General features: G+C 53.2%; 3 protein-coding genes across 3 annotated transcripts; all 3 read left to right on the forward strand.

The window, feature by feature from the left end:
* The first annotated feature begins 1619 nt into the window (after window positions 1-1619).
* Window positions 1620-11529, forward strand: LOC127227511 (kinesin light chain 2-like). The gene is given in 20 exon segments (XM_051191881.1): window positions 1620-1763; window positions 2467-2705; window positions 5267-5293; window positions 5295-5498; window positions 5589-5658; window positions 6154-6376; window positions 7081-7168; window positions 7275-7376; window positions 7460-7633; window positions 7762-7861; window positions 8782-8831; window positions 8939-9006; window positions 9401-9470; window positions 9472-9510; window positions 9600-9758; window positions 9832-9894; window positions 9896-9957; window positions 10119-10134; window positions 10136-10177; window positions 10579-11529. Coding segments are annotated over 19 exon segments (1869 nt in total). The 5' UTR covers window positions 1620-1763; window positions 2467-2477; the 3' UTR covers window positions 10663-11529.
* A 588-nt stretch (window positions 11530-12117) lies between these two features.
* On the forward strand, window positions 12118-18817 carry LOC127227517 (ras-related protein Rab-1B-like). The gene is given in 7 exon segments (XM_051191894.1): window positions 12118-12284; window positions 13826-13898; window positions 14176-14271; window positions 14354-14449; window positions 17199-17231; window positions 17233-17331; window positions 17427-18817. Coding segments are annotated over 7 exon segments (606 nt in total). The 5' UTR covers window positions 12118-12270; the 3' UTR covers window positions 17622-18817.
* Window positions 18818-19714: 897 nt separating this feature from the next.
* LOC127227524 (protein cornichon homolog 2-like) lies at window positions 19715-24953 on the forward strand. Its single transcript, XM_051191906.1, is given in 7 exon segments — window positions 19715-19843; window positions 23270-23338; window positions 23740-23787; window positions 24040-24061; window positions 24064-24151; window positions 24254-24397; window positions 24568-24953. Coding segments are annotated over 7 exon segments (480 nt in total). The 5' UTR covers window positions 19715-19762; the 3' UTR covers window positions 24596-24953.
* The last annotated feature ends 169 nt before the right edge of the window (window positions 24954-25122 follow it).

Below are 25122 nucleotides of genomic sequence, written 5' to 3' on the forward strand. Positions count from 1 at the left end.
GAAGGTTGCACTGGATGCCCTGGAAATAGAATTAAAGGTAGTTGTGGTTGTAAACTACCACATGGGTGCTGGGAATAGAACTTGGGTCCTTAGCAAGAGAAATAAATGCTCTTAACAAATGAGCCATCTTTCCAGCAATTCCTCCTAACTCTCCCCACCTCACTCACACATATACACACACCTTTTTTTGTTCTGTTTGTTTTAGACAGGGCTTCTCTGTGAAACAGTCCTGGCTGTCTTGGAACTCGATCTGTAGACCAGGCTGGCCTCAAACTCAGAGATTCACCTGCCTCTGCCTCCTGAGTGCTGGGTGGCATGTGCCACCACTGCCCAGCTCCACACACACATATTACTTATAAAGTAGCATCTACAGAGTGCTGCTGTATCTTCTATCTTTAATTATTTCAGGTCCAGATCAGCAGGCAAACAAACCAACAAGAAAAATGTTAGGAAGATTAATGTTGTAGACAGTGCTGCAGAGATCAGAGGAGTAGTGTAGAATATGGTGGTTTTAGGACCCAGGAGGTTTAGGACCAAGGGTTCCTACTGCTGTGATGAAACGCCATGACCAAGAGCAGTTGGGGAGGAAAGTGTTTGGAAGTTCATCAGTGAAGGAAGTCAGGGCAGGAAGTCAAACAGGGCAGAATGTAGAAGCAGGAGCTGATGCAGAGTCCATGAAAGGGCATTGCTTACTGCCTTGCTCCTCTTGGCTTGCTTAGCATGCTTTCTGGTCCCAACTACAAAGGAGTGGGCCCTCCAACAGGGCAGTCACTAAGAAAGTGCTCTACAGGTTTGCTTGCAGCCTGAACTTTTGGAGGCGGTTTTTTCAGTTGAGGCTCCCTTCTCTCTGATGACTCTAGCTTAAGTCAAGTTGACATAAACTAGCCAGCACAGAGGTCTTTCCTTCCCAGTTGGTGACACCTAATCTGAAGCCCTCAATGACACCACCACAGACCAAATATAACTCCTCTGACCTCATTATCTGGTCAGCAGTATCTGCTCAGATGTCCCCTCTTCTCCTCAGGAGCATGGGTCTTCTCTCCACAGTTCTCATCCTGCTCCTTTCCACCCTTCTCCCTTTTAACCAGAAGCCTCCTTCTGTTCCCTCACGAAGTAATCCTAGGATGCTGAGAATTCCCTCCAGAGACACTAGTGACTCCGAAGCCAGGAAGAGGGGTGTCTCTAAAAACAAGCCTAGGGAGGGGAGTCAGATGTGGGTAATGGCAGTACCCAGCTCAACAGGCCTCCGTAAGCACTAAGTTATTGCACTTAAGACATCAACCAAAACACTTGACAAGTAGTGAGGGCTCAATAAATGTGGACTGGCTCGCTCTGGACGCTGATGAGTTGTGCCTTCTCTTTGCTCCTCAGTCAGAACTGGTCCAGACACCAGCCCTGGGTGTTTCACAGACCAGGAAGCTCTGGTCCGAAGGGGCGAGCCCAGCCACGCCCCTTCTGCGTCCCTTCAGGGTTGGCCCCACCCCGGAGCCCGCCTGGCCCGCGGGGCCCCTTTAAGGCAGAGAAGTGGCCTGCTGAAACGTGTTTCGCCCCCTCCGACGCCGCCGAGGTAGTGGCTTCACCTTTAAGACGGCGCGAGGACTGCTGGGAAGGCCGGCGGGATGGAGGCAGCCAGACAAGCTCACAGTCGCGGATCCGGGTGAAGCGGGGCAGGAGCCGGAGCCGAGCCGGAGCTGGAGCCAAAGCCTGGCCCAAACAGAAGGTGCAGGTTGGCGCGGTCCGGTTTAGCCCGGAGACCGAGTCAGGTCCGACGGTGAAGAGCGGCTGCAGGTCGGCCTAGAGGAGGAGTCGTGGGCGCGGCCTGTGGGAGGACCCTACCGGCCTGCGGGGAGGGGGCGCGGTCCTGGGCTAGGGTTGGGAGTTGGGCCTTTTTTAGGGAGGGTCTGCGGGCGTTTGGCCAGCCTGTGGGAGGGGTCGCTGTGGGCGCGGCCTGCAGAAACCGGTCCAGAAACTCAAGATCGCAGCCTCCCGGGGATGGCGGAATGGGGAGTCTCTGGGCTTCTCCTGCCCTGGGGGGAGGGGCTCTATGGTTCCGCTTGCCCTGGGGGAGGGGGCCGTCGCCAGGGCTGAAGCGCGATCTCCCGGAGGGACTGTAGTCTCCGGCATGGGAACCCTGCGATCCCCCTTACAGTAGTACCCTAGTGCTCTGTGTCTTGACTAGGACAGTTCCGGGAAAGTCCTGTGGCTGGGCTACTTAAGCCTGCCTGGGCCGGTGGTCTAGGGCGGAATCAGGGTCCAGCCTCACTCGCCACACCGCATTGCGTCTCCCTAGGCGAAACGAGCCTGGCGCGCCCCCCTGTAGGCCAAGTGCCGGCACGGTGCGGGCTGCGAACTGGACACTCTTGGGGATTTAGGCGTCCGGGGACCTCCCGGTGTTTACCTCACCTGGGGTGGACGACGGTGTGGCCCTTGGCCGGGCGCCCGCCTGCCCGCCCCTCGCCTCCACAGACGTCAAGACCATGGCTATGCTGGTGCTTCCGCGGGAGGAGAAGCTGAGCCAGGACGAGATCGTGCTGGGCACCAAGGCTGTTATCCAGGGTTTAGAGACCCTGCGCGGAGAGCATCGTGCCCTGCTAGCTCCCCTGGCTTCTCATGAAGCAAGCGAGGCTGAGCCAGGCTCGCAGGAGCGCTGCCTCCTCCTGCGCCGCTCCCTGGAGGCTATCGAGCTGGGTCTTGGGGAGGCTCAGGTAGGTCAGTGTTGGGGCTAAGGAAGATGATTACTGCAAGAGTCCTGGTAATGTAGGAACACTCTCAGGGAGGAAACACTTGTCTCTTGGAGTCTCGTGTTAAGAAATAAGAAATGTTAAATGAATACACTTTGGAGATGGCAGCCCTGCCCGAGTGGGCACCCCACCTCCACACAAAACTGTGCCATCCAGGTCCTGTTCAACCTAACAGACTGGATGACAGAGGAAAACAAATACTTCAATAACCTCCCTTCATAATTCAATCTTACATTAATTTATTAAGTTCTGTAGTTTATCACTTGTTTAGTGTGCACTAGGCAGTCTGTTAATAGCAAGGATGCAGAAATTCAACAAGGCAAACAAGATCCTTGTCCTTACTGAGCATGGTGTCTGTAATCCCAGCACTTGACCAGCAAAGGCAAGAGAATTTCAAGTTCTAGGCCAGTTTGGATCAGATGGTGAGACCCTGTTTCACCTTACTGTCCCCCTTCAAATAAAATTAAGATCTTTCTCCCTAGTACAATAGGAGAAGAGAAGCACACACACACACATACTTGATTAGTTGCTTGAAACAAATTGTGATCAGTGATCCAAAGACAACAAGATTTTGTGATAGTTCACAGTAGGGAGTCTTGTTTGTTGTTAAGGCAAGAGTTATCTGAGATGACATTAACTCAAGACCTGAAGGGAGACATGGACCAGTGTCCAGAAGAGGCAACTAGAGAACTGCATGTGTAAAGGCCTCAAGGCAGGAAAGGTCGTATGCTTGAAGTGTAAGGAGAATTGTAAGACTAGAACTTAGAGAGAGGGAGAGTGACAGGAGAGACCTGTGGGGAAACAGAACCCAGTATCTGTTCAGGATATCAGGAAGCCTTTGGAGGGTTTGAACATAATTCAGCTTAGGTTTTGAAAACTCTCTCTGTGTTATGGAGAGTTAACCTTAGTAGTCAAGGATGAACTTGGAACAAGTGATTAGGGAGCCAGTGCTGGGCTTCAAATGAATTAGAGGAGTAGCCATGAAGACACCAGTTCTAGGTATTCTGAAATGAGACTCAGCAGGACCTGGGAATGAAGAGAGATTATAAGTACAATTCAACCCCTGGAAGTCTGTGCTTTGGCAAATTCAGGAGTGGAAGAGTCTGGGTCATTTAGGAGTTCTGCTTAGGTCCCCATAAAGTGGGCTGTTGGACAGGGAAGGGGTTAGATTCTGTAGGAGAGGGTTTGTTCTCTTGTTCTTGGCCAAGCCACTGCCTGGCTTCAGAAATCTCACACAGCTTGTATTGTCTTGGTTTTCTTGTCTTTAAAATAGTGATGCCATCTGTTGTATACACTTCCAGGTTGCTTCGGAACTATTTTGTTTAGTCGGGTTTTTTTGTTTGTTTGTTTGTTTTTGTTTTTTTTTTTTTTAGAAAAGTCTCTTCATATAGCCCTGGCTATCCTGAAAGTCACTATGTAGACCAGGCTGGCCTTGAACTCACAGAGATCTTCATGCTTCTGCCTCCCCAGTGCTGGACCACTGCCCAGCATGACTTTTTTACTTTTTTGTGTTATGTGGTTATGAAAATACCTGTCCCTTAAAATGTTTTCAAATAGCCAGGTGTGGTGGTGTACATGTTTAATCCCAGAACTCAAGAGGTAGAGGCAGGTGGATTTCTGAGTTTGAGGCCAGTCTAGTCTGCAGAGAGAGTTCCAGGACAGCCAGGGCTACACAAGGAAAAAAAAACCTGTCTTGAAAGAAAGAAAAACAAAGTAGAATTCAATTTTAAAATGTTTGCAAACAAATTAGGAAATGTAGGGTCCTAGACTGCCCAGCGTTCTGAAAAGGCAGAGTCACCTCCTCAGCCACTTAGCTGTCAGATACAGAGAGGTGTGCAAGGGCTCCACTCTCACTAGTGTGCAGGGCTTTGGCAGACTGGGAACAGGGTGGCATAAAGGGTAGCAACAGTGGAGATGGAGCAGAGGGGAAAGCATTCCTGAAAAAACACAATGAAGCATAGAGAGGAATACATAGACTCTGCCAAGGCCCCATGACAGACAGAGCCTGGGGAATCAAGAAGAGCATCAGATGTTGAAAGAGCTAGGTGTTGAGCTGAGGGCCAGAGCATCCCCTTACCTGTGGTTGGATCTTCTTTGGAAACATGTAGCTTCCCTTCCCTTCAGCAGGCAGAGAATGCTTTGGACGATCAACAGAAGTCAGAATGAGGTCTTTGTGTGACCTTTCAGCTACCTATCAGGGTTCGTTGAGCAAGCAATAGCCCTGGGCAGGAAAGGAAGCAGTGATACATTGGTCATGGCTGCAGTGAGTGGAGTGTAACTGAAGGGAACAAAGAAGAGTCTAGAAGCTCAGAGATCCCACAAGGATCTTGGCAGTCAAAATTATAAGACCTCTTCTTGGGTTCCAACTCTGCACTGTGGCCTTGGGTAGGGAGAACTTGGACCTAATACCCAACAGCTATTTTCAACCAGGGCCAGGCCTTTGACTGGCTCCCTAGGTGGCTGAGGCTGTAATTGCAGGCTAAGGCATGGCCAGGGCGCTGACCCTCTTCTGACTGGCTGCACAGGTGATCCTGGCACTGTCAAGCCACCTGGGGGGCTGTGGAGTCAGAGAAGCAGAAGCTGCGGGCTCAGGTGCGGCGCCTGGTACAAGAAAACCAGTGGCTGCGTGAGGAACTGGCAGGAACACAGCAGAAGCTGCAGCGCAGTGAACAGGCGGTGGCTCAGCTGGAAGAAGAGAAGCAGCACCTGCTCTTCATGAGCCAGATCCGCAAACTGGATGAGGATGCCTCCCCAAATGTGAGTCTCAGCTGGCCAGCATCCAGTTCACACATGCCCACCGATACCCATGTCACCTTCTCTGACACTTATTCCTGTCTTCCTTTCTAGGAGGAGAAGGGTGATGTTCCCAAAGACTCCCTGGATGACCTGTTTCCCAATGAAGATGAGCAGAGCCCAGGTATAGAAGGGTGGTCAGCTCTAGGTTGAGGGGAAAAAACAGTTGTGTAAAGTCCTAAAGGTCACAGGAGATGGGAGTATTTGTGGCATCCATGTTCTTTTTTTGCCTCATTTTCAATCACATTATCCCAGCATGTTAGGGCTTAAAAGGCAAGTGTTCCCTGTTGCATCTTATATCCCTGAGCTCTATGGAGAACAGGTGCCATACTTAGCAGGCTTAGAGGATCTGAACTTGGCTCTACTGTTAGTTTCTTTCTGGGCCTCCTTAGACAGAGAAAACATCATGCAGTTGAACTGGGCCATGATTGCCTCACTCATGATGCAGAGGAGATGAACGTACTCCTTGTGCGTTATCTAAACCTACTCTGTAAGTGCAGAAGCTGAGGCAGACTGGTGCCTTGCCTAGGAACACATGGGCAAAAGGCTAGGCTGACGTACGCCAGCCTAGCTCAGAAAGGAAAAGGGCACATCTAACTTCCTGTCCTTGGCCCTGTAGCTCCCAGCCCTGGAGGAGGGGATGTAGCTGCACAACATGGGGGCTATGAAATACCAGCACGGCTACGTACCCTCCACAATCTGGTAATCCAGTATGCTTCACAAGGCCGCTATGAGGTGGCTGTGCCCCTCTGCAAGCAGGCACTGGAGGATTTGGAGAAGACATCAGGACATGACCACCCTGATGTGGCCACTATGCTGAACATCCTGGCACTGGTTTATCGGTAAGGGCCCTCTGGCCTTCCAGATGGATGTCTCAAGGGGCAACTGAGCAGCAGAGAAAGAATGGCCTGCATATGTAGAGCTGGCCTCCAATTGGAAATAAACCAGTCTGTTAAGGGTTTTAAGGGAAGGTTGGCTATGAACAACAGCTAGGTAACACATGAAAACACTAGGGCCACTGTAGTCAGCACAGCTTCTCTAGACACCAAGACTTGAGTATGGGCTTTGACATGTGAGTTGGAAGCCAGATGTGGTAGTACACACTTAATGGGTAGAAGCAAGACAATCAGGAATTGGTTATGTAGCTAGTTCAAGGCGAGCCTAGGATACTGAGACCCTAGAAAAAGAGGGAAAAGATAAGGGAAGAAAAGTGGGGGTGGGAACATAAATTGGCCCAGAACTCATAATGGGTGACAGGGTTTCTGTGGCAGAAAGTGACAAATGATCCAGGCACGCACTGGGGGTCACTTAAAGTTGAGTATTGCTTAGGGGTCTGCGTATGAGGTGGCTCCTTAGTGATTTGTGATACTGTCTAATGCCTCCAGAGCTCTCAAGGGTAGGGCTGTCCAGGCCTCCCATGCTCTGAGTTGCACTCCTATCGTGTCCACTTATCAGTGACCTCAGGAGGAGTGCCTACTGGGACTACGGGCCCCTGGGGGCAGGCTTCGGGCTGGAGGACATCCCTGAATGTCCTGCCTGCTCCCAGGGACCAGAACAAGTACAAGGATGCTGCCCACCTGCTCAATGATGCCCTGGCTATCCGGGAGAAGACACTGGGCAAGGACCACCCAGCTGTAAGTAAGAATTAGATTGAGTATAGCCCTCCACTCCTCACAAGTTCCAGAGTTCCTGCCTGTTAAAGGCTCTAAATGAAAACACTTTCATTCTCTTATACCCCAGGTGGCTGCAACCCTGAACAATCTGGCTGTTCTTTATGGCAAGCGGGGCAAATACAAAGAGGCTGAGCCACTGTGCAAGCGAGCACTGGAGATCCGGGAGAAGGTAGGAGAGGGTAGGGCTTAGGAGTGCTGGCCAGACATAGTAGAGTCTGAGCAAGTCTGACCACAACCACTGACTCTTCCCAGGTCCTGGGCAAGTTTCACCCAGACGTGGCCAAGCAGCTCAGCAACCTGGCCTTGCTGTGCCAGAACCAGGGCAAAGCTGAGGAGGTGGAATACTACTACCGGCGGGCCCTGGAGATCTATGCCACACGCCTTGGGCCTGATGATCCCAATGTGGCGAAGACCAAGAACAACTTGGTGCTCTGAGGCGGGACTGGGGGCTGGAGAGGCAGGAGCTCCGCAGGGACAGAGGGCTGATGTCCAGGAGGAAGGAAAAGGAAACTAAACTCCCTGCATGCTGCTTACCCACTGTCTTTACTTTCCAGGCTTCCTGCTATCTGAAACAGGGCAAGTACCAGGATGCAGAGACCCTGTACAAGGAGATCCTTACCCGTGCTCATGAGAAGGAGTTTGGCTCTGTCAATGGTGAGTCCATGGCTGCCATGTGCCTCTAGTTCATTCAGCAGAAGCCTACTCAGCTAGGAGCACCCAGGACAGTACCTGGTCTTACAGATCATCCTACCCACATTCTGGCAGGAAGCCCAGCCTCACCTGTGGATGGGGCCCACAGGAGCCCACTCACCTAATTTATTGCTCTGGAAAGACAAATTGACAAACCCCATGCTGAGTCTCCTCCTTTCTCATTCCCCTGCTTTTATTTTGTTTTGAGACAGGGTCTCATTATATAGCTCTGGCTGTCCTGGAACTCACTATGTAGCTCAGGCTGGCTTTGAACTCATGGAGGTTCACCTGCCTCTGCCTCCCAAGTGCTGGGATTAAAAGTGCCACTATGCCCATTCTCCTCCTTTCTCTACATGATGATTCCTGTTCACTTTGAGGGCTGGCCCCAAGTGTCTTTGCTTCTCAGAAACAGCCTCTTGCTCTGTATTGCTAGCCATTCCTAATGCCCATCCCTCAGCCTGGTCCTCATTCAGGTGTACCGCCAGTCTCTGGTCTAAGGTGTGTAAGGGCCTGCCACATCACTCCTAACCCCACCTCATTCATAGACATTTGACACAGACCTGTGGCCTGCTCATCTGGGTACAGAGGAGGGCCAGTAATGTTTTGAGTTTGCTGCTTGTTCATCTATTCAACAAAACCCAGTCCTGGTCCTGGCCCTTCCTGATGGGAGATGTCATTCTGTATATGTTTCTCATACTGGTTAATGAATAAAGCACTGTTGGCCAATAGGAAAGGAAGATAGGAGGGACTAGAGACAAGGAGGAAATAGGAAGTAGTAAGGAGTCAACATACTCCTGTCCCCTTCCCCAGATATTAGTCCTTTGTCTAGCCCAATTGGAAAGACTTATATGGCAGGTAGGTGACAGTCTCCTATTCCTTCCCAGGAGAGAACAAGCCCATCTGGATGCATGCAGAAGAACGAGAGGAGAGCAAAGTGAGTAGCACTGTGGGCAGAGCTTGCAAGTGTGGGGAGGCTGTGAGGCTGGGATGTATGGAGCTGAGAGTCTACTCCCATCCCCAACTAACTGGTCTTTCCCCCAGGATAAACGCCGAGACAACGCCCCCTATGGGGAGTATGGCAGCTGGTACAAAGCCTGTAAAGTTGACAGGTGAGGGCTGATAGGTCTGGGTTAGAGGTAAAGTGAGTAGCAAGGAGGAAGCGTCCTTGGTCAGTGAGACCCAGGCCTCACACTGTCTTTCACCTCTGAGACACTTCTCTTCTGTTACCTCATCTGTTAAGGACCCAACCCAAGAAGACTTTCTGCACTGGGAGAGCTAGGTTCACTCACTCCTGGGTCTCCCAGCTTCTGGTCCTGGTGGCAGTGTCCTGGGAGAGCTCTAGGGCCAGGCCAGGTTTCTAGCCCTAGAGTGGTTCAGGATGGATCTACCACAGGGGAAGATGAATAGGAAAGGCCAGAATCTGGATGGCCTTTTTGGTCCCCAGAGTCCCATGTGGGCTGATTGCTAGATAGAGTTTGATACTTCCCTGCTATCTGTCCACAGTCCCACAGTCAACACAACTCTGCGAAGCTTGGGTGCCTTGTACCGGCGCCAGGGCAAGCTGGAAGCTGCCACACACACTGGAAGATTGTGCCAGCCGTAGCCGCAAGCAGGTGGGGCTTCATGGTGGAGGACGGTGAGTAGGGACCTTTGAGGCTCCATGTGTTCCAGTCAGGCTCTGATGCTTCCTGTCCCCTTTCAGGGCCTGGATCCTGCCAGCCAGACCAAGGTGGTGGAACTCCTAAAAGATGGTAGTGGTGGACGAGGGGGCCACCGTGGCAGCCGGGATGTGTCTGGGGGTACTGCGCCTCGGTCTGAGTCTGACCTGGAGGAGTCAGGGCCTGCCGCAGAGTGGAGTGGGGTGAGTGTGGGGGCTAAGGTAGGTTGTAAGTCTACAAAGAAAGTAGGGCTTAGAGACAATTCTTCCCCCACAGGATGGCAGTGGCTCTTTGCGGCGCAGTGGGTCCTTTGGGAAGCTCAGGGATGCTCTGAGACAGTAGCAGTGAGATGCTGGTGAGGAAGCTGCAGGGGGGTGGCCCACAGGAGCCCCCTAATTCTAGGTGAGTTTCTGTCCCTGATTGTATCCTGTTGGCTCCCAAGTGACATCCCTCCCTCTCAGGAAACACTAGTACCAAGTCTGCTTTATTTTGCCCTTGAGACCCAGCCTAATGGCCCTTTACTGTTTCACCATGAATAAATCCTGGTCCTCCTTTTCCCTCAGGATGAAGAGGGCTAGCCTCTCTCAACTTCCTTAACAAAAGTGTGGAAGAGCCAGTTCAGGTAAGAGTGGAGGGCATCTGGCATTAGGCAGTCTAGACCCAGGCCCCTACCCTATAGTTCTGACCCCTTGGTCTGCGTATGTTCCCACTCAACTTTATCTGGTGAGTCTTCATCCAGCAACAGCCCAATTTGGGCTGGGAGGATACAGGTAGAAACAACTAGGGGCAGGTAGGTAAAGGGGAACATAGCCCTAAGCCAGTAGCAGCTTGAAGCTCTCAGGCCCTAGGTGTGAGCTAAACTTTAACTCTGGCCACTCTTTGACTCTGTGTATTTGCTCTAGGGACTTGGTCAGTCCCTTTTCTACATCCTATACTTGTCTGTGTCCCCTCCCCTTACTCTCCCCATTTCCTTCACTCCCAGAAGCTTGTCTAAGCTACATGCCCTCTCTACTTTGCCCACAGCCCGGAGGCACTGGTCTTTCTGACAGCCGGACCTTGAGCTCCAGCTCCATGGACCTCTCCCGAAGAAGCTCCCTTGTGGGCTAAAGCTGAAGGGGCAGCCAGTCTCCAGAGCCTTCATTTGACACGACCCCTTACCCCAGCCCTGCGCATGGGCCTGCTGCTTGTCCTGCCTGCCCCCTCCCAAGGACCCCTGTCTTTTCTGTTCAATCTCAGGGTAACCTCCCTTGTCATCTCAGCCGGAGCCCTGGAGGCCGGGCCTGCCCACCCCAACTCTACTCCTTATTTATTCCTTCCAGCAGGGGGCCTCTCTTCCCTACATTCAGGGCCTGTGGGAGTGGTGGCCTGCCTACCCAGCCCCCAAAGCCAAGAACACTTAAGTACTTCCTGTCCCCTTAGCATCTTTGTCCACCCCCACCCCACCCCCTATCCCCGGCCGTTGCTTCTGTATATAGAGAAATAAGTTATTGGCCTTGTCATCCTCTCAGTCCTCCTCCCTTCAGTCCACTGTATTCCCGGGCCGCCACCTGCCTCTCTCTTCTCCAGTGGTACCGCCCAGGCCTTAAATCACCCCTGTTCCGAGTGGTGGTATCTCCCAAGCTCCAAGTTCTAGGAGCAGAGCCTCCTGAAAGGGTTCCCCAATCTCCTTGCCATCCTTGTTTTGGAGGGATGTGCTCTACCCAACTTTGCACATGTCCGGACTCCCCACACTACCGGGCCCTGTATTGCCTCCCGGACTTAAGCACGGTCCTTTGCGCCCAGCTCCACCCAGGCATGGCCTGACCCCACCCTGGGCACAGCCCATTGAGCCATCCTGCCACGCCTTCCTTGCCTCAGCTTCTAATGTCCCCTCCACACACACCCGCAGTAGGAGGGGCTACCCCATTTGATGGGTGAGGCAGTCGCTCTCTATTTTCAGATGTTGCTGTAGAAATAAAGACGATTTGAATCTGAGCCAGGCTTGTTTTGAGAAGGCTCAGAATCCCTGAGCATCCCTAGGGTATGGTGGAATCTGGTGGAGTGAGGGACACACACATCGTGCCCTGTCCCTTGAAGCTTACCTGCCCTTATCCTGAACTGTGTGAAGAAACGCTACAGATTTGGAATTTATACTAAAGCATGCCCTTATGGGGTTGTAGATAATTCCGTCTTTGAGTTCTACTCCACAATACGTTCTTGGACTGAATGAGTGTCCCGAGATGATTTTTCATGTATAATACTAGTGATGACAGTTCCATCCCACGAAGAACGCTGATTAAGTCGAGTTTTTCTGGTCCTAAATACGTCGTACCATCTCGTTTAAAGTTTTCAATCTGTAAACCAAGAGGGTGGCTGCCCATCTCAGGTGAACCATACTTACCCCCGGCGTTATACAAGAGTCTAACCCGCGGATAGTCCAACCAAGATACCGCAGCAGGTCGTTCAGGCAGTAAGACTACATACCCCAGGAAGCAGTTCGCGGGTTGCGACTGGAGCGCACGGCTGTGTGGGTTGGCTGGGTTGCGCCTGCGCAGCAGTGGCAAATCGAGTATCTGGGAGACTACAGGTTCCACAAGGCAGCGCGGGACAACCGAGTCGGAAGTGTCTGCGCCTGCGCTGCGCGGGCGGGGTCTCTAGGGCGGAGCGGCCACCATCTTGGAACGGGAGGCGGAGCAGAGCCGACTGGGAGCGACCGAGCGGGCCACCGCTGCCGCCATGAACCCCGAATAGTGAGTGAGCCCCGCCCGCGCCGTGTGGCGCAGCCTCGATCATGTCTATGGGGCTGTATGCTTATCGAAGTTGTCTGGCCCTGGTCAGAACTGCGCGGCGGACCCCACATCCGGGTCCCTCTTCCGCTGACCCCCCCCCTACATCCGGGTCCTGCCCCTCCCCCTGGGAACCCCAGGACCCCGACTCAACACCCCGAGTTCTCTCTTATCAGGACCCGGAGGCGACAACCTCGAAGGGCAGCACTTGGAGCCCCAGCACCGGCCCTCCCAGGCCTTTTCGGTTATGTGACCCTGCAAATCGGTCTCCCTGAGCCTCAGTTTCCCCACCGCTGCTTGACCACGGGCTGGCGGTTTGGAGTCCATCATAATAGTTTCTGGTCTCCAGAGTCGAGTACTTTCTGACGGGCCATGAACCACTGCCTTTAACTTTCTTCTGGAGCCCGGTTTTCCGGGGCTAGCCCAGACAGAAGCTGACTAGACAAAAGGGGAGCCCAAGCCCCTGCTTGATTCCCTCCCCCTGCAGGTCCTTCCCTCTGGGGCTGCCATTTGCCCTGCCTGGGTTGCACTGCCCTGTCACTCCCGTGTCTGTCCTTTTCTGCCCTCTCACCTTTGCTCAGGCCTCCAGTGCCCTGTCACACAGCTTCCCTCACCTGTCACACTGCCAAAGAACTTTAGGTGAATGTGCTCCCTTACAGTGGGATTTTCATTCCTCCAACTCAAGCCCTTTGGAGTAGATGGCCCACATACAGTTTTGCACCCACGTTGTCTTCTTCCCCTTCTCCGCTTCCTTTTTCTTCCCCAGCTCTAGGCCTCAGATTTCCTTGAGAAAGGGTGAAGCTCAGCAGGGTTAGGAGGGGAACAGAGAAGGGAGGCTACAGGCTGTCAAAGAGTCTGACAGGCCTAGTTTCCAGTCTCAAAGTTAGCCACTGCTTAGGGTAAGTCATATCCCTTCTCTGACCTCTGGTTTCCTCATTAGTTGGAAATAACACCCAATCCGTTGCACTGTTGTGAGGGTTTAATGAGAGGATGCATTTAAAGTACTTCACACAGGGCCAGTTACAGTTCAGGAAGCATTAACCGCTGCTTCCATGGTCACTTGCTGACTGCCTCTTATTAGTGACTTCATCTCAGGCTCTCTTCTTACATTTGTTTTGGCTTCATGGGTACAAGCTTTCATTTTTTGTGTCCTAGGCTGGCACACTATAAGGCCTAGTGTGGGTTTCCTAAATAATTCCTACCAAACAGCACCAGAGTCTCAGCTCCAGCACCCAGCTGGTTGTTTCTTGGTGAATTGTGTTCCTCTCTTTTGCCACAGACGGGGGGATTTAGACATAGCAAGCTGCAGTTTTGGTGAGCTGGCTTATTGGGGACACTGAGGGTCTATTTCTTGGTCCCTTTTCAGGACACTGGGAGGATCTAGTATGTACTATAACACACAAGCAGAAGCATGCCTCACTCACCATGCTGTCATGGTCACTGCAGGAGCAGGGGTGGGAGGAACTTCTTGCCTGCCTTCATGCCTTCCCATCTTCTCTTGCCAGTGACTACCTGTTCAAGCTGCTTTTGATTGGCGACTCGGGCGTGGGCAAGTCGTGCCTGCTTCTGCGGTTTGCTGTGAGTAAAAAGCATCCCCATGTTATCCACTTGAGGTCCTAGCTGGCCACTGGGAGGAAAGAAGGACAGCTCAGAACACAGTAGCTGCAAGACCTGAGAACCAAGAATGAGGTTGCCGGAGCTGCCGGAAGAAGGGCCCGGGCCTCAAAAGTTGGGGTGCTTAGAACTAAGACTTGGCAGTGAGGAGCACAGCTTGGGTAGGGAGCGGGAGGGAGAACCTTCAGATAAGTTTTTGGGCCTGTATGTTCATGTTGTTTCACTGGCCCCAACCTTTCAGGATGACACATACACAGAGAGCTACATCAGCACTATTGGGGTGGACTTCAAGATTCGAACCATTGAGCTGGATGGCAAGACCATCAAACTTCAGATTGTGAGTATGGCTTTTGTGCAACACTGTGACATAAGTGGGGCTCTCTTGTGGCTGACCTACCCCTTTTCCTCCTGTCTCATAGTGGGACACAGCTGGTCAGGAACGGTTCCGGACCATCACTTCCAGCTACTACCGGGGTGCTCATGGCATTATCGTGGTGTACGACGTCACTGACCAGGTACTCCTGCCTCCTGAGCCTTGCCTTTTTTGTTGTTTGGTTTTTCCAGACAGGGTTTCTCTGTAGCTTTGGAGCCTGTGCTGGAACTCATTCTGTAGACCAGGCTGGTCTCAAACTCAGAGATCCACCAGTCTCTGCCTGCCAAGTACTGGGATTAAAGGCGTGCGCCACCACCACCTAGCCTGAGCCTTGACTTTTGACTCTTGCTCCTTTTCCTGTTTTCATTTCCCTTAAGCTTTTTGGAAGGTATACACTATGCTGAATTGCTTCATAAAAAAGGCAACAGGCCACAGAAACAGATTCTACCAAGACCGTGTCCTGAAGTGTTTATGGAAGCAGACTTCACAGCTCCTGCTGCCTTATTATAGACCTTCCAGACTACCCATGTTTGGTGACAGGTAGTCGGTTGGTTACTGCCTGTTCTTTGCTCCTGAAGGCTTTAAACAAGAAAGTGAGGGAGTCCAGCATAAACAGTAGTTCTGGAATCCTGGGTCTACTGTGGTGGCTTCATCAGCCAGGAATTGTCCTCTTAGTATCTGGCGGTTTATGGAAACTGTGTTCTTCAGCTTTCCTTGGTTGCTTACCCCACAAAAATGGCTCTATTGCCAGCCTGTCCCAAATTCCTGGGCTTAATTAACCCTCCTTCTAAACCCCCCTAGTAGCTGGGGCTACTGATAGTCACCCTGTACCTGGGTTTCCATGCTCATGAGAAGTCCCTCATATTCCCATCTTAAAAATGAAGACTTGGTTCAGGCTGGGGCAGTGACTTGCTAAGGGCTTCCAAACAAGTTAGTGGCAGAGGCCAAAGGCTAGTCTCCTGATTTATCTGCTTTGCTTTTCTGCCAATCAGTGCTAGGCTGGGAGAGTTCCTGCTCTGAGGGGCAGAGGCCACATACCAGAGACCCCTGATACCCATGCCTTATCTCCCAACCCTTCCAACAAGCTAGGTGAGCCAAATACCACTCAGAGGTTACCAAGGCTTTAATTAACTGTCAGATCCAGTCAGCTTCTTGCCCAGATTGACTCCTTGTGACTTTTTACTGTTTTCTTCTCCTTTCCTGAATATATTATCTGTATTAGCTCTTATCCCCCACTAAGCAGACATTCTGCCAGTGAGCTGCATACACCCCCCAACCCCTTTGGTCTCTTTTTTATTGGCTCACCCTTGCTGCCCATTAACCTCATATTTTCTGCATCCTAACCAACCCCAGCCACTTCTGTGGTTTGGCTTTTGTCTTGTGTTCTGGGACTCTTGATGTATGTGTTCTGGAATTCTTATGTCCAGACAGATGTCACATGAGTTTCCATCTCTGTGTGTGCTTGCGCTGGCCCCTGGTTTCTGTAATGGGAATAATCTTCATGCTTTTACCCAGAGAACTAAATGGTGAGGCCTCAGTGTTCTAGTTTGCTTTCTATTTCCATAGTAAACACCAGGTGGGAAGAAAGGGCTTGTCTCATCTTAAAAACTGTCGGGTAATAGTCCATCATGTAAGGAAACCAAGGCATGAATTTAAGCAGGAACCTGGGGAAAGGTGCCTACTGTTTGTTTCCCATGGCTTGCTCAGCTTACTTTCTTAGACTACCTGCCAAAGGTGACACTGCACACAGTGAGCTGGGCCCTCCCACATCAACCATCAATCAACGAAATGCCCTAAGGACATGCTCACGGGACAGTCTGATGGCAATCCCTCAGTTTAGATGCCCATTCCAGATATTTAGGGTTATGTCAAGCTGAAAAACGCTAACTAGTACATCTTGTTTCCTACATGAAGAAATTATTTTCCAGAGGTGTTAGTTACTTGCCTCTGATGTCCCAGTAAAGAAAGGCAAAGCCCTTTCTCTGCCTTCAACTGCCTCTGTGGGCTGTACACCAGCTGCAGGATTCAGACTCTAGCACAAGCTTCACCATCTCCCCTGCCTGCCCTCTGCATCCTCGTTTTGTAATGTAATCCTTGAAGTCTGACCAGAAAACTTCCCTTCTCCATAGTCTCAAGGCATCTCTATTCTTTCCCCATCACTTCAGATCTGTCTCTTCATAATAATAGCAGTAATGAGAATAATAGCAGCTCTTGCTAATTGAGTACTTGTTATGAGACAGGCCTGCATTCATTCCTCATGCAAACAGCATCTCTGCTGGGAGTTGTTATCTGAACAAAAGAGGAAACTGAGACCCAGGTCAGGTGACTAGATATCTGAGGTTACATAGTAGATGATCAATTTTGGATGCTAGCCTAACTCTTTAAGCCTGTTTTCTTCTAGATTATTCTAGCCACTTCCCAGTTGCTCTGCATTTTGTTAGTCTGATCTAACCCTGCCCAGACACTATTTCCAGAACACAGATAGACTCCAGTTACTCTTGAGCTGAGAAAACCCTCACTGTATCATGGGTATGCCAAGTTTATACAGGATAAGACCTTTTCAGCTCTGTCCTGACTACCCCTCACCAATTCCTCCCAACCTGTAGCCTAGCAGATGGCTGTTTCCTCCTCAGCTGGTAGCTTTTGCATTAGTTGAGTCCATGCCTACAAGCTGGGGTCAGCTGCTGTCTGGTGGCTACTCTGTTCTGATTCTAGTTTTTGGGTTTCCACATGGAAGAGAAGTGGGAGGGGGAGAGACTAAGCCTGGAGTGGAGGGGACTTCATTTGTAGTCCCATGCTCAGGGCTCCTACCTTTCCCTCAAAGGAGCCCTGTTCTCCGGGCCTGGCTAGGTTGGGTTTGGGAGTTCAGTAACTTTGGACACTATGCCTAGGAATCCTACGCTAATGTGAAACAGTGGCTACAGGGAGATAGATCGGTATGCCAGTGAGAACGTCAATAAACTCCTGGTAGGCAACAAGAGTGATCTCACCACCAAGAAGGTCGTGGACAACACCACAGCCAAGGTGAGCAGGGCCAGCCCTGGCTTTCAGGGGGCTAGGGCTTACTTCCCTTCACCCCTTCTCTCCCTTGCTCTTAATTTCTTTTTGCCCCTTGGCAGGAATTTGCAGACTCTCTGGGTGTCCCCTTCCTGGAGACCAGTGCCAAGAATGCCACCAATGTTGAGCAGGCATTCATGACAATGGCTGCTGAGATCAAAAAGCGGATGGGGCCAGGAGCAGCTTCTGGGGGTGAACGGCCCAACCTGAAGATCGACAGCACCCCTGTGAAGCCAGCTAGTGGTGGCTGTTGCTAGGAGGGGCACTTGGGGAAGGGAAGGGACACCTTCTCCAGATGATGCCCCTGGAGGGGGCAGGGAAGTGCCTCCCTCTCCTAGGGCATTTGAGTCTGTGGCTTTGGGGTGTCCTGGGCTCCCCATCTTCCTCTGGCCCATCTGCCTTCTGCTCTGAGTCCTAGTCCTGTCAGGGCCCCCCTTGGAGGACATGCAGAACCTGTGGCTGGGGTGGTCACAAGTACTGCTCTGCTGCTGCCTCTAGGTACCTTGAAAAGATGCCCACCATGCACCTTTCTTTGGAATGAGGGCTCCGCTGCCTGTCACTCACCCCTTGTATGCTGCACTGGGTTTCTCTTTTCCTTTCTTCCTTCCCAATAGCTGAGGGCCTCCCTGCCTCTGCTGCCCCTGGCTGTAGGCAGTGGCCGGGGGATCGGGGGCCTCAGATTCAGGGTCCTGCATCGGACCTCAGGACAGGTGAGGGGGCTGCAAAAGCCCAACAGCCCACCTTTCCTCACCCCTGCCTCGCTCCACCGCCTCCCACACTCAGATTGAGCCGTCCAGCTGCTGTTGGGTCTTGAGCACAACTAGGGTAGGTGGGTGGATGGCGGTGCTGGGCCTGTGTCTCAAGCCCAGAGGGAGCCTGCTCCTGCCTCCCCCTGCCCTGCCAGAGCCAGGCCCATGTGCTGCCTGCCCACCGAGCCCCTTTGTCCCTGAGAAAGGTGGAGGCGGAAGGCCCACCGAGCCAAGGCCGGGCACCAGCCTTAACCCTCACTCTGCCAGCACCACTTCCATTTCCCTGAGGCAGCACATCTGGCTTGTTCTCCTTCCATTCCTCAGAGCCTGAGGGGGGCCAGACCTACTTCTCTGGGGAATGTAGGGGCCATTTGGGGTTGTGGGACTCTCTCCCCCTCCCCACTCAGAATGCCAGCCCCCACCCTCTGGCATAGCTTCCTGCAGAATACCTTTGGTCATTACCTAAGAAGCCATGTCCTTTGTGCTGTCGTCTTGCCAGTCTCGCCCCTATACCCTCCCCACCCTTCCAGTGTGTATTTAAATCCCTGGGCTGCCCCTCTGGGAGGGAGCCTCTTCTCCCAGGTTCCCCTTTGGTGTCATGTCAGGCATTTTGCAAGGAAAAGCCACTTGGGGGAAGATGGAAAAGGATGAAAAAAAATAAATTTCCACTGGCCCTTGGATAAGCCGAGGGTTTTTGCAAGGAAGCTGTGGTGACTTGAGTGGTCTGTGGTCTGAGTCCTGCTTTGAGTTTCTGGATGGAACTGGAATTCAGAGATTGGTATGATACATAGGGGGTCTTAGCTCAGACTGCCCTAAGTTTGCTGGTAAAAGCCCTTGACCCACATTCCTAGGGCTGGCAAAGCCTGCTGTGCTGCTGTGGGATGTCCCCAAGGGCCCAGCACGGATCTGTCAGAGGGAGGCAGGCTGAAGGCCATCGGGTGATCCCACCATCAACACCCATTGTGATGGCTTGCAAGCCATGAAGTTGGGCAACAGCTGGACACAGGGTCGGGCATTGGGCTCCACAGATGTACTGCATCGTGCGTGGTCTTCACCTCTAGTCCCCCTCTTCTGCCTTCTCAGGCTTCAAGCCAGATGCCAGCTATCCTGAATATGACAAATGCTTCACATGAGGGCCTCAACCAGTTTCCACCGCCAGCATTGTATGTGAGGATTGGAGACGAAGTACTGAATGTGGCTGTGGTGGGCTGGTTGTGTGAGTCTTGAACCAGGAACGTGTGTCCGTCCGAGTCTTCCATGTTCTGAGGTGCACGAGTGGTGGTATTGGGCCGTCCAGGCTGCAAGAGGATGGCGGAGGGCCACTCTTAGTCTCAGCCCCGCCCGAGGCCGCTGCACGGCGGCCCCGCCCCCGGCTCCGCCCCACCGGCTTCGCGGGCTGGAGAGCTAGGGAGCCGCGGGCGAGGGATCGCAGGATGAGCGATCGGGGCCCGGGCAGCCGGCAGCGGACGCGCCCCCGAGCCCCACGGCCCGCGCCCCGCGGCCCCGCGGCCCCGGTCCTGGACGTGCCGCCCGTGTCCATCGAGTTCCGTGGGCCATGCCCGGCCGGCCCTAAGTGTGGGCCGGGGGGCGTCCCCTTGCGCCCAGACCCCCGCGCTGGCGCCCCCGGGCCGCCGCCCGGCGCGGGGGCCATGGCGTTCACCTTCGCAGCATTCTGCTACATGCTCACCCTGGTGCTGTGCGCCTCCCTCATCTTCTTTGTCATCTGGCACGTAAGACTGGGCTCAGACTGGGGGCGGGGTGGGGGGCAGTGGGCTTAGGGAGCAGCCTGGGGATGGGGCGGATGGTCTCAGAGCCCCGGGGAAACTTGAAGGGTCTTTTCCACTATCCCCCATCCATTGGTTTCTGTTCACTCCCCTAGCCCCGCGCCATTAATACCCCTGTTGTCGGCTTCCTTCCCCGAGGGTAGCCCCCCTTCCTTCACCGCCCCCGCCTGTCTGTGGGTATGTCAGTAGGCCCTGACCCTCTCCTTGCCTCATCCAGTCATTGGGCAAGGGGTAGAATTCTTGATCCTTCTACATCCTTATCTGTCCACCACCCCACCTCGTCTGTCCATCGGGCAGTTTGTGTGTTACACACACACACACACACACACACACACACACACACATACACACACACCTCCTTTGTGGGTTTTTCCAACCAGTGTGATGGAGCCAGTTGCTATGGCAACTGCATCTGTTTACAATACCCACATATCTTGGAACCCATTAACTCTGTCCCCTCCCCGGACCCTTCTCTGACCCGAGGGACCGATTTGAAGTAGCCCCAGAAACCCAGTCCCCACCTTGCCTCACTTTGGGTAACCCTCCAGTTCCTTCCCACTTTCCAGCTTCCTTCCCATTCCCCACACACGCCCTTTGTCTTTCATGCCCCCCACTCCTGTTCTGCCCTCACTCTGGCCTAGCCTGACTCTTCAGAATGTCTCTGTCTCATCTCATCCTGATAGCTTATCCCTAGACAGGGTTCTTCTACCTACTTCTCCTAGGCTTTCCCAAGGGCCCCCTCTACCTGGGCCCTTTCTCCTCACTACAGAACTATGAGCCTCTGACTCACTGTTGGGGTCACTGCCCCCTCGCCTTTCCAGCTTCTCCTCTGCCTCTGCTCTCTGAGGTTTCTGCCCCAAATGAGTCCCATCCAGGCCTCTGTTGTAGCTACTAGCACTCTCTATGTGGCTCTGCACACACCTCACTGGCCCTCTTCTGGGGTCCTGTTATCTGCCCACACCCAGCCTGCTTCCCTCCCTCCTCACTTTACTGCCTCCTTTCTGCTCTCCCACTCCCTCTCTTCCTGGTGTGTGCTGTGCTGCCTGCTCCCTGGTGGTCCCGCTCTCTGGGAATATCCCCATCTCTCCTTTTGTCCTTCCCCTCCTTTCTCTTTCGTATATGCTATACCGCTACTGTATGAAGATCCTAAGCCAAGAGTATCTCCAAACATGTCCCTGTCTCTAGCCCTATCTCTCACTTTGCTCTGGTCGTGATGTGAGACTTGGTTGCCTTTGCTTTTTCTTGCCCTCTGTTTTTCTCTTCTTCCATCACCTCAGATCCAGTATGATCTTTCTGAGCTTCCTGTCCCAGGCTCAGGGCCTTGGACCAGTCCTTTTGGGGCTTGGGAGAGCTTGGGTCCTAAGAATTAGAAAGAGTGGAGACACACAGGAGACAACTGGCTCCTAAAATTCAAGAAGCCCACTCCCCCACTCGTATCCCCTCTTTTTTTCTGATAGGACCCCTTCTCAGGAGATTCTCAGTACAGCCTGCATAACATCTGCAAGGGAGTCAGGCTCCATAAGACCCAGACTTTGCCCTTTCAGAAGGCCGGGCTGAGATGGAGTCTGCTAAGGTTTAGAGCAGCACCTTTGTTCTCTCAACAGACCATTCAGGAGCCCCCTATACTATGAGCCACTGTGTTTCTTCAGCCTTTTAGCTGGGTCATCTTAGCTAGCTGGAGCAGTTTCCTCATCAGGAAAATAGGCTTGTAGACATGATGTCTGGGACAGGAGATGTGGGTCTCAATCCAAAGTTGTTAAGTAAAACCTTCTGAACCAGGACCCCAGGTCCTACTAATCACTAGGCAACCCTGGTGAGTGACGTGTGTCAGCTGTCACAGTGGGGATTGTTTGTTCCGGGGTGAGGGAGACGCTGAGTCAGCGCCAAGCAGCCTGGGGGGTGGGAGGCTCGACACCCGCTGCCTGCTGTTGGTGCCAGCTCGGGGGCAGACAGCCGGCACCCTTCCGCCCCTGCTGGACCCTGTTGCTGTGCCTATCAGGCAGGCAGCTGCCCAGAGTCAGAGGATTGGGGGGAGGGGGCTCCAGATGGCTCCAGTTCCCTCCAGGAAGCCCATGTTCTTTTCCTCTGAACCGTATGGGGTCTAGGATGTTTGGGGGTGGTGGGCCTGCTGCCTTCCCTTCCCCCTCAGTCAGGTTTCTTTGCCAGCCTACCTCCCTCAGGTCACCGGCAGGTCCTTCCAGTCCCACACCATCATCTCCTCAAATATATGTTACCTGAGGGTTTCCCCACTTCTGCATGCCCTGCCATCCCTGGACACCACAGAAGGCACTGGAGACCTTCTACCTCCTCCCCCACCACCACACAGGCTGTTTGCAGCTGGCACTGGAGAGCACTGGGATGCATCTCCCACCACTCCGTTTCCATGGCCACCACCCTTCTCACCTAAGCCACCATGGACCCCTCCCTGGACTTCAGTAGGCCCTTCAGTCACCTCCCTGAGCATGACAAAGTGGGTAGTAATTTTAACTGGATTACAAGTTTACCACTCAGTGTCTGTGTGGCCTTGGACAGGATACCTAACCTATTTTCTCACCTGAAAGTCAGAAATGAAATAATACTAGCACTTAAGTCATCAGGTTGTTTCAAGCTTTCAGTGAGCTTTCAGTGAGCTGATAGAGCCTGTGTCTGTTAGCCAATCCTAACCTAAATCTGATTGTCCCACTCTAGGACTCCCTCTACTCTTGTGTTAAACCTAGTCTTGGCTGGCCTTGCAGGGACTGGCTCTGTTAACCTTTTCATCTGCCTTGCATCCGTCTCTCCTCTCTTCCCATTCTCACACAGCCCAGCCCCAGGAACCATCGAATGTTCTTTCAACCTTCTGTGCCTTTGTATCTGTTATTACCACTGCTTGGACTGTGTTCCTCCCATTTGTTCACCAAATGCCTAGTCAGCTTGAACCCACCAACCCATATGGAGTCCCATTCTACCCCTCACCACTGATCAAGAGTTCTCTCCCCAAACCCCTGAGGTGCCTCCCTGGACAAGTGCGGTGTTGCAGCCCTCCAGGGTTCAGCATGTGCTCAGCATGAGGCCTGGGAGAGGAGAGGCCATGTCTTGAAATGTATGGGGAGTGCAGTAGACATTAGGGTTCCATTGTTGACTGCTGTGTGAACTTGAGCCAAGACCCGTCGTTTTACTTCTTCACTTTGCAATAAGCTCCATATGTCAGGGTCCCCAAGTATAAATCCCTATCCCATTAAAGTTCAGGCATGTATGGTATGTGTGTTACCATCCAGCTCCTCCAAGAGGCCCATGTTCTTTTCCTCTGAGCCATCTGGGGCCTGGGGTGTCCAGGGTGGTGGTGGGCCTGCCCCAACCCCTGACAGGCACATGCCCCCCCCCTACCCCCAGATCATAGCCTTTGATGAGCTGCGGACTGACTTCAAGAACCCCATCGACCAGGGGAACCCAGCGCGGGCAGTAAGTGATACATGTGCTGTGCTGGGTGTGTCCGTCCGTTTGTCTTTGTCATGGGTGGAAGGTGGGAATGGGAGTCGGGAAGATGAGGGTGCGATGTGGGGGGGACGGTGAGGTGACCCTGCCCTTTCCCCAGTTCCCGCCCTCGCAAGCACCTGGAGCTGGCTTCGGGGCTCGGCATCCTTCTGGTGGGGCAGCCTTTTCCAGGCTCCGGGCCGTTGCCATGGAGATGCGGGTGAAGGCCCCCTCCATGGCGGCAGTCACCATGGGGACGCGGCTGCTTCCTGAGAGGCAGATACCGCAGAGTGCTCTGGCGCCATCTGGCGACCACATGTGGGGCCATGGGAGGCGCCCTGGTTTCTGCTCCTAGGCCTTCCTTATCTAGGCCCTTTCCTTTCCTACAGCGCGAGCGTTTGAAAAACATCGAACGCATCTGCTGCCTCCTGAGGAAGGTCAGTGTCAGGGCAGGGGTCAGGAGCTCCTAGCTAGTGCTGCCCTCCCTCTTTGTAGCTGGCAGGGAGGCCTTCCTCTTCAGCCTGTTTGATCCACTTTGCCGCCTAAGAGGGCGGGAATGGCAACCTGAGGCCTTTTAGTTCTCAGATCATGGTGGGTTGGCAGTTCCTAAACCTCATTAGCCCTCTGTGCATTGAAGCTTGGGTTGGTCCGGGGACCAGGCCTTTGACCTCTCACCCTCACTCCCCCAGCTGGTGGTCCCGGAATATTCTATCCCGGCCTCTTCTGTCTGATGTTTCTGTGTGCAGCAGAGTGGGTGACCCTGGGCCTCAACATCCCCCTCCTCTTCTACCACCTCTGGAGGTGGGGGGCAGCAACTACCTGGGGAGGGTGAAGATGGCAGCAGGGCAAGATGAGGGTCAGACCTGGGTGGCTAGAGGGGGACTCAGGCCTCCCTCACCCCAGGTACTTCCACCGTCCCGCGGATGGCTCTGAGGTCATGTATGATGCGGTCTCTATCATGAATGCTGACATCCTCAACTACTGCCAGAAGGAGTCCTGGTGCAAACTCGCCTTCTACCTGCTCTCCTTCTTCTATTACCTGTACAGGTGAGGCTTTGACCACAGCAGTTGGAAACTAGGCAAGGGGTATCCTAGACGTCAGGCTCTCAGTTCCCAGTCTCTCTTTGCCTTTGAGGATCATACACAATCCAGGGCATGACTGGGAAGGGTGGTAGGCTTTCTCAGGACACATGTTCACAGCTTCATCTCCCCCACAGTATGGTTTATACATTGGTGAGCTTCTAAGGGTAAAGCCGGCCAGGGAGCAAGCCCAGAATGGACCGGACGCCTGTGCACCCCTAGCCCTGCCCTTCTGGCCACAGAGGCCTCAGCCCTGGGAGACAGGGGGCACTGGTGCCTCCAGCCTCTCCACCCCACAACTGCTGCTGCGGGGACCCCCGCCTTCAGAGCTCTCCCCCTCCAACTAGGGCCAGGCAAAGCTCTAAACAGGGGTGGGGGCTCCTCTGCTAGCCTGCAGCTAGGCATGGCAGTTGTCCTGGAAGGGGCAGGACTTCCGGGTCTTGTCCATTTCAGGGGAACTTGGGCCCTGCCACCAGGCAGACCTTGATCTTGGAAATTCTGGGCAGCCCCCTTGGCCCCTCACCCCCAAAGCTCCCCCTGAAGGTGGGGGGCACCTGCACCAGGAATGAGCAGGCTCAATATGGGGGCAGCCCCATCCCTAGTCTGCCCTCTCCCCTCCCCAGACTTCTCTTTCCAACCCTATCTCTACTTATCCCAAATCCAGCCCACCCTGTCCCTTGGTCCTATTTGTT

This window comes from Phodopus roborovskii, unplaced genomic scaffold (assembly GCF_943737965.1).
Source record: "Phodopus roborovskii unplaced genomic scaffold, PHOROB, whole genome shotgun sequence".
In the NCBI taxonomy this organism is placed as follows: domain Eukaryota; kingdom Metazoa; phylum Chordata; class Mammalia; order Rodentia; family Cricetidae; genus Phodopus; species Phodopus roborovskii.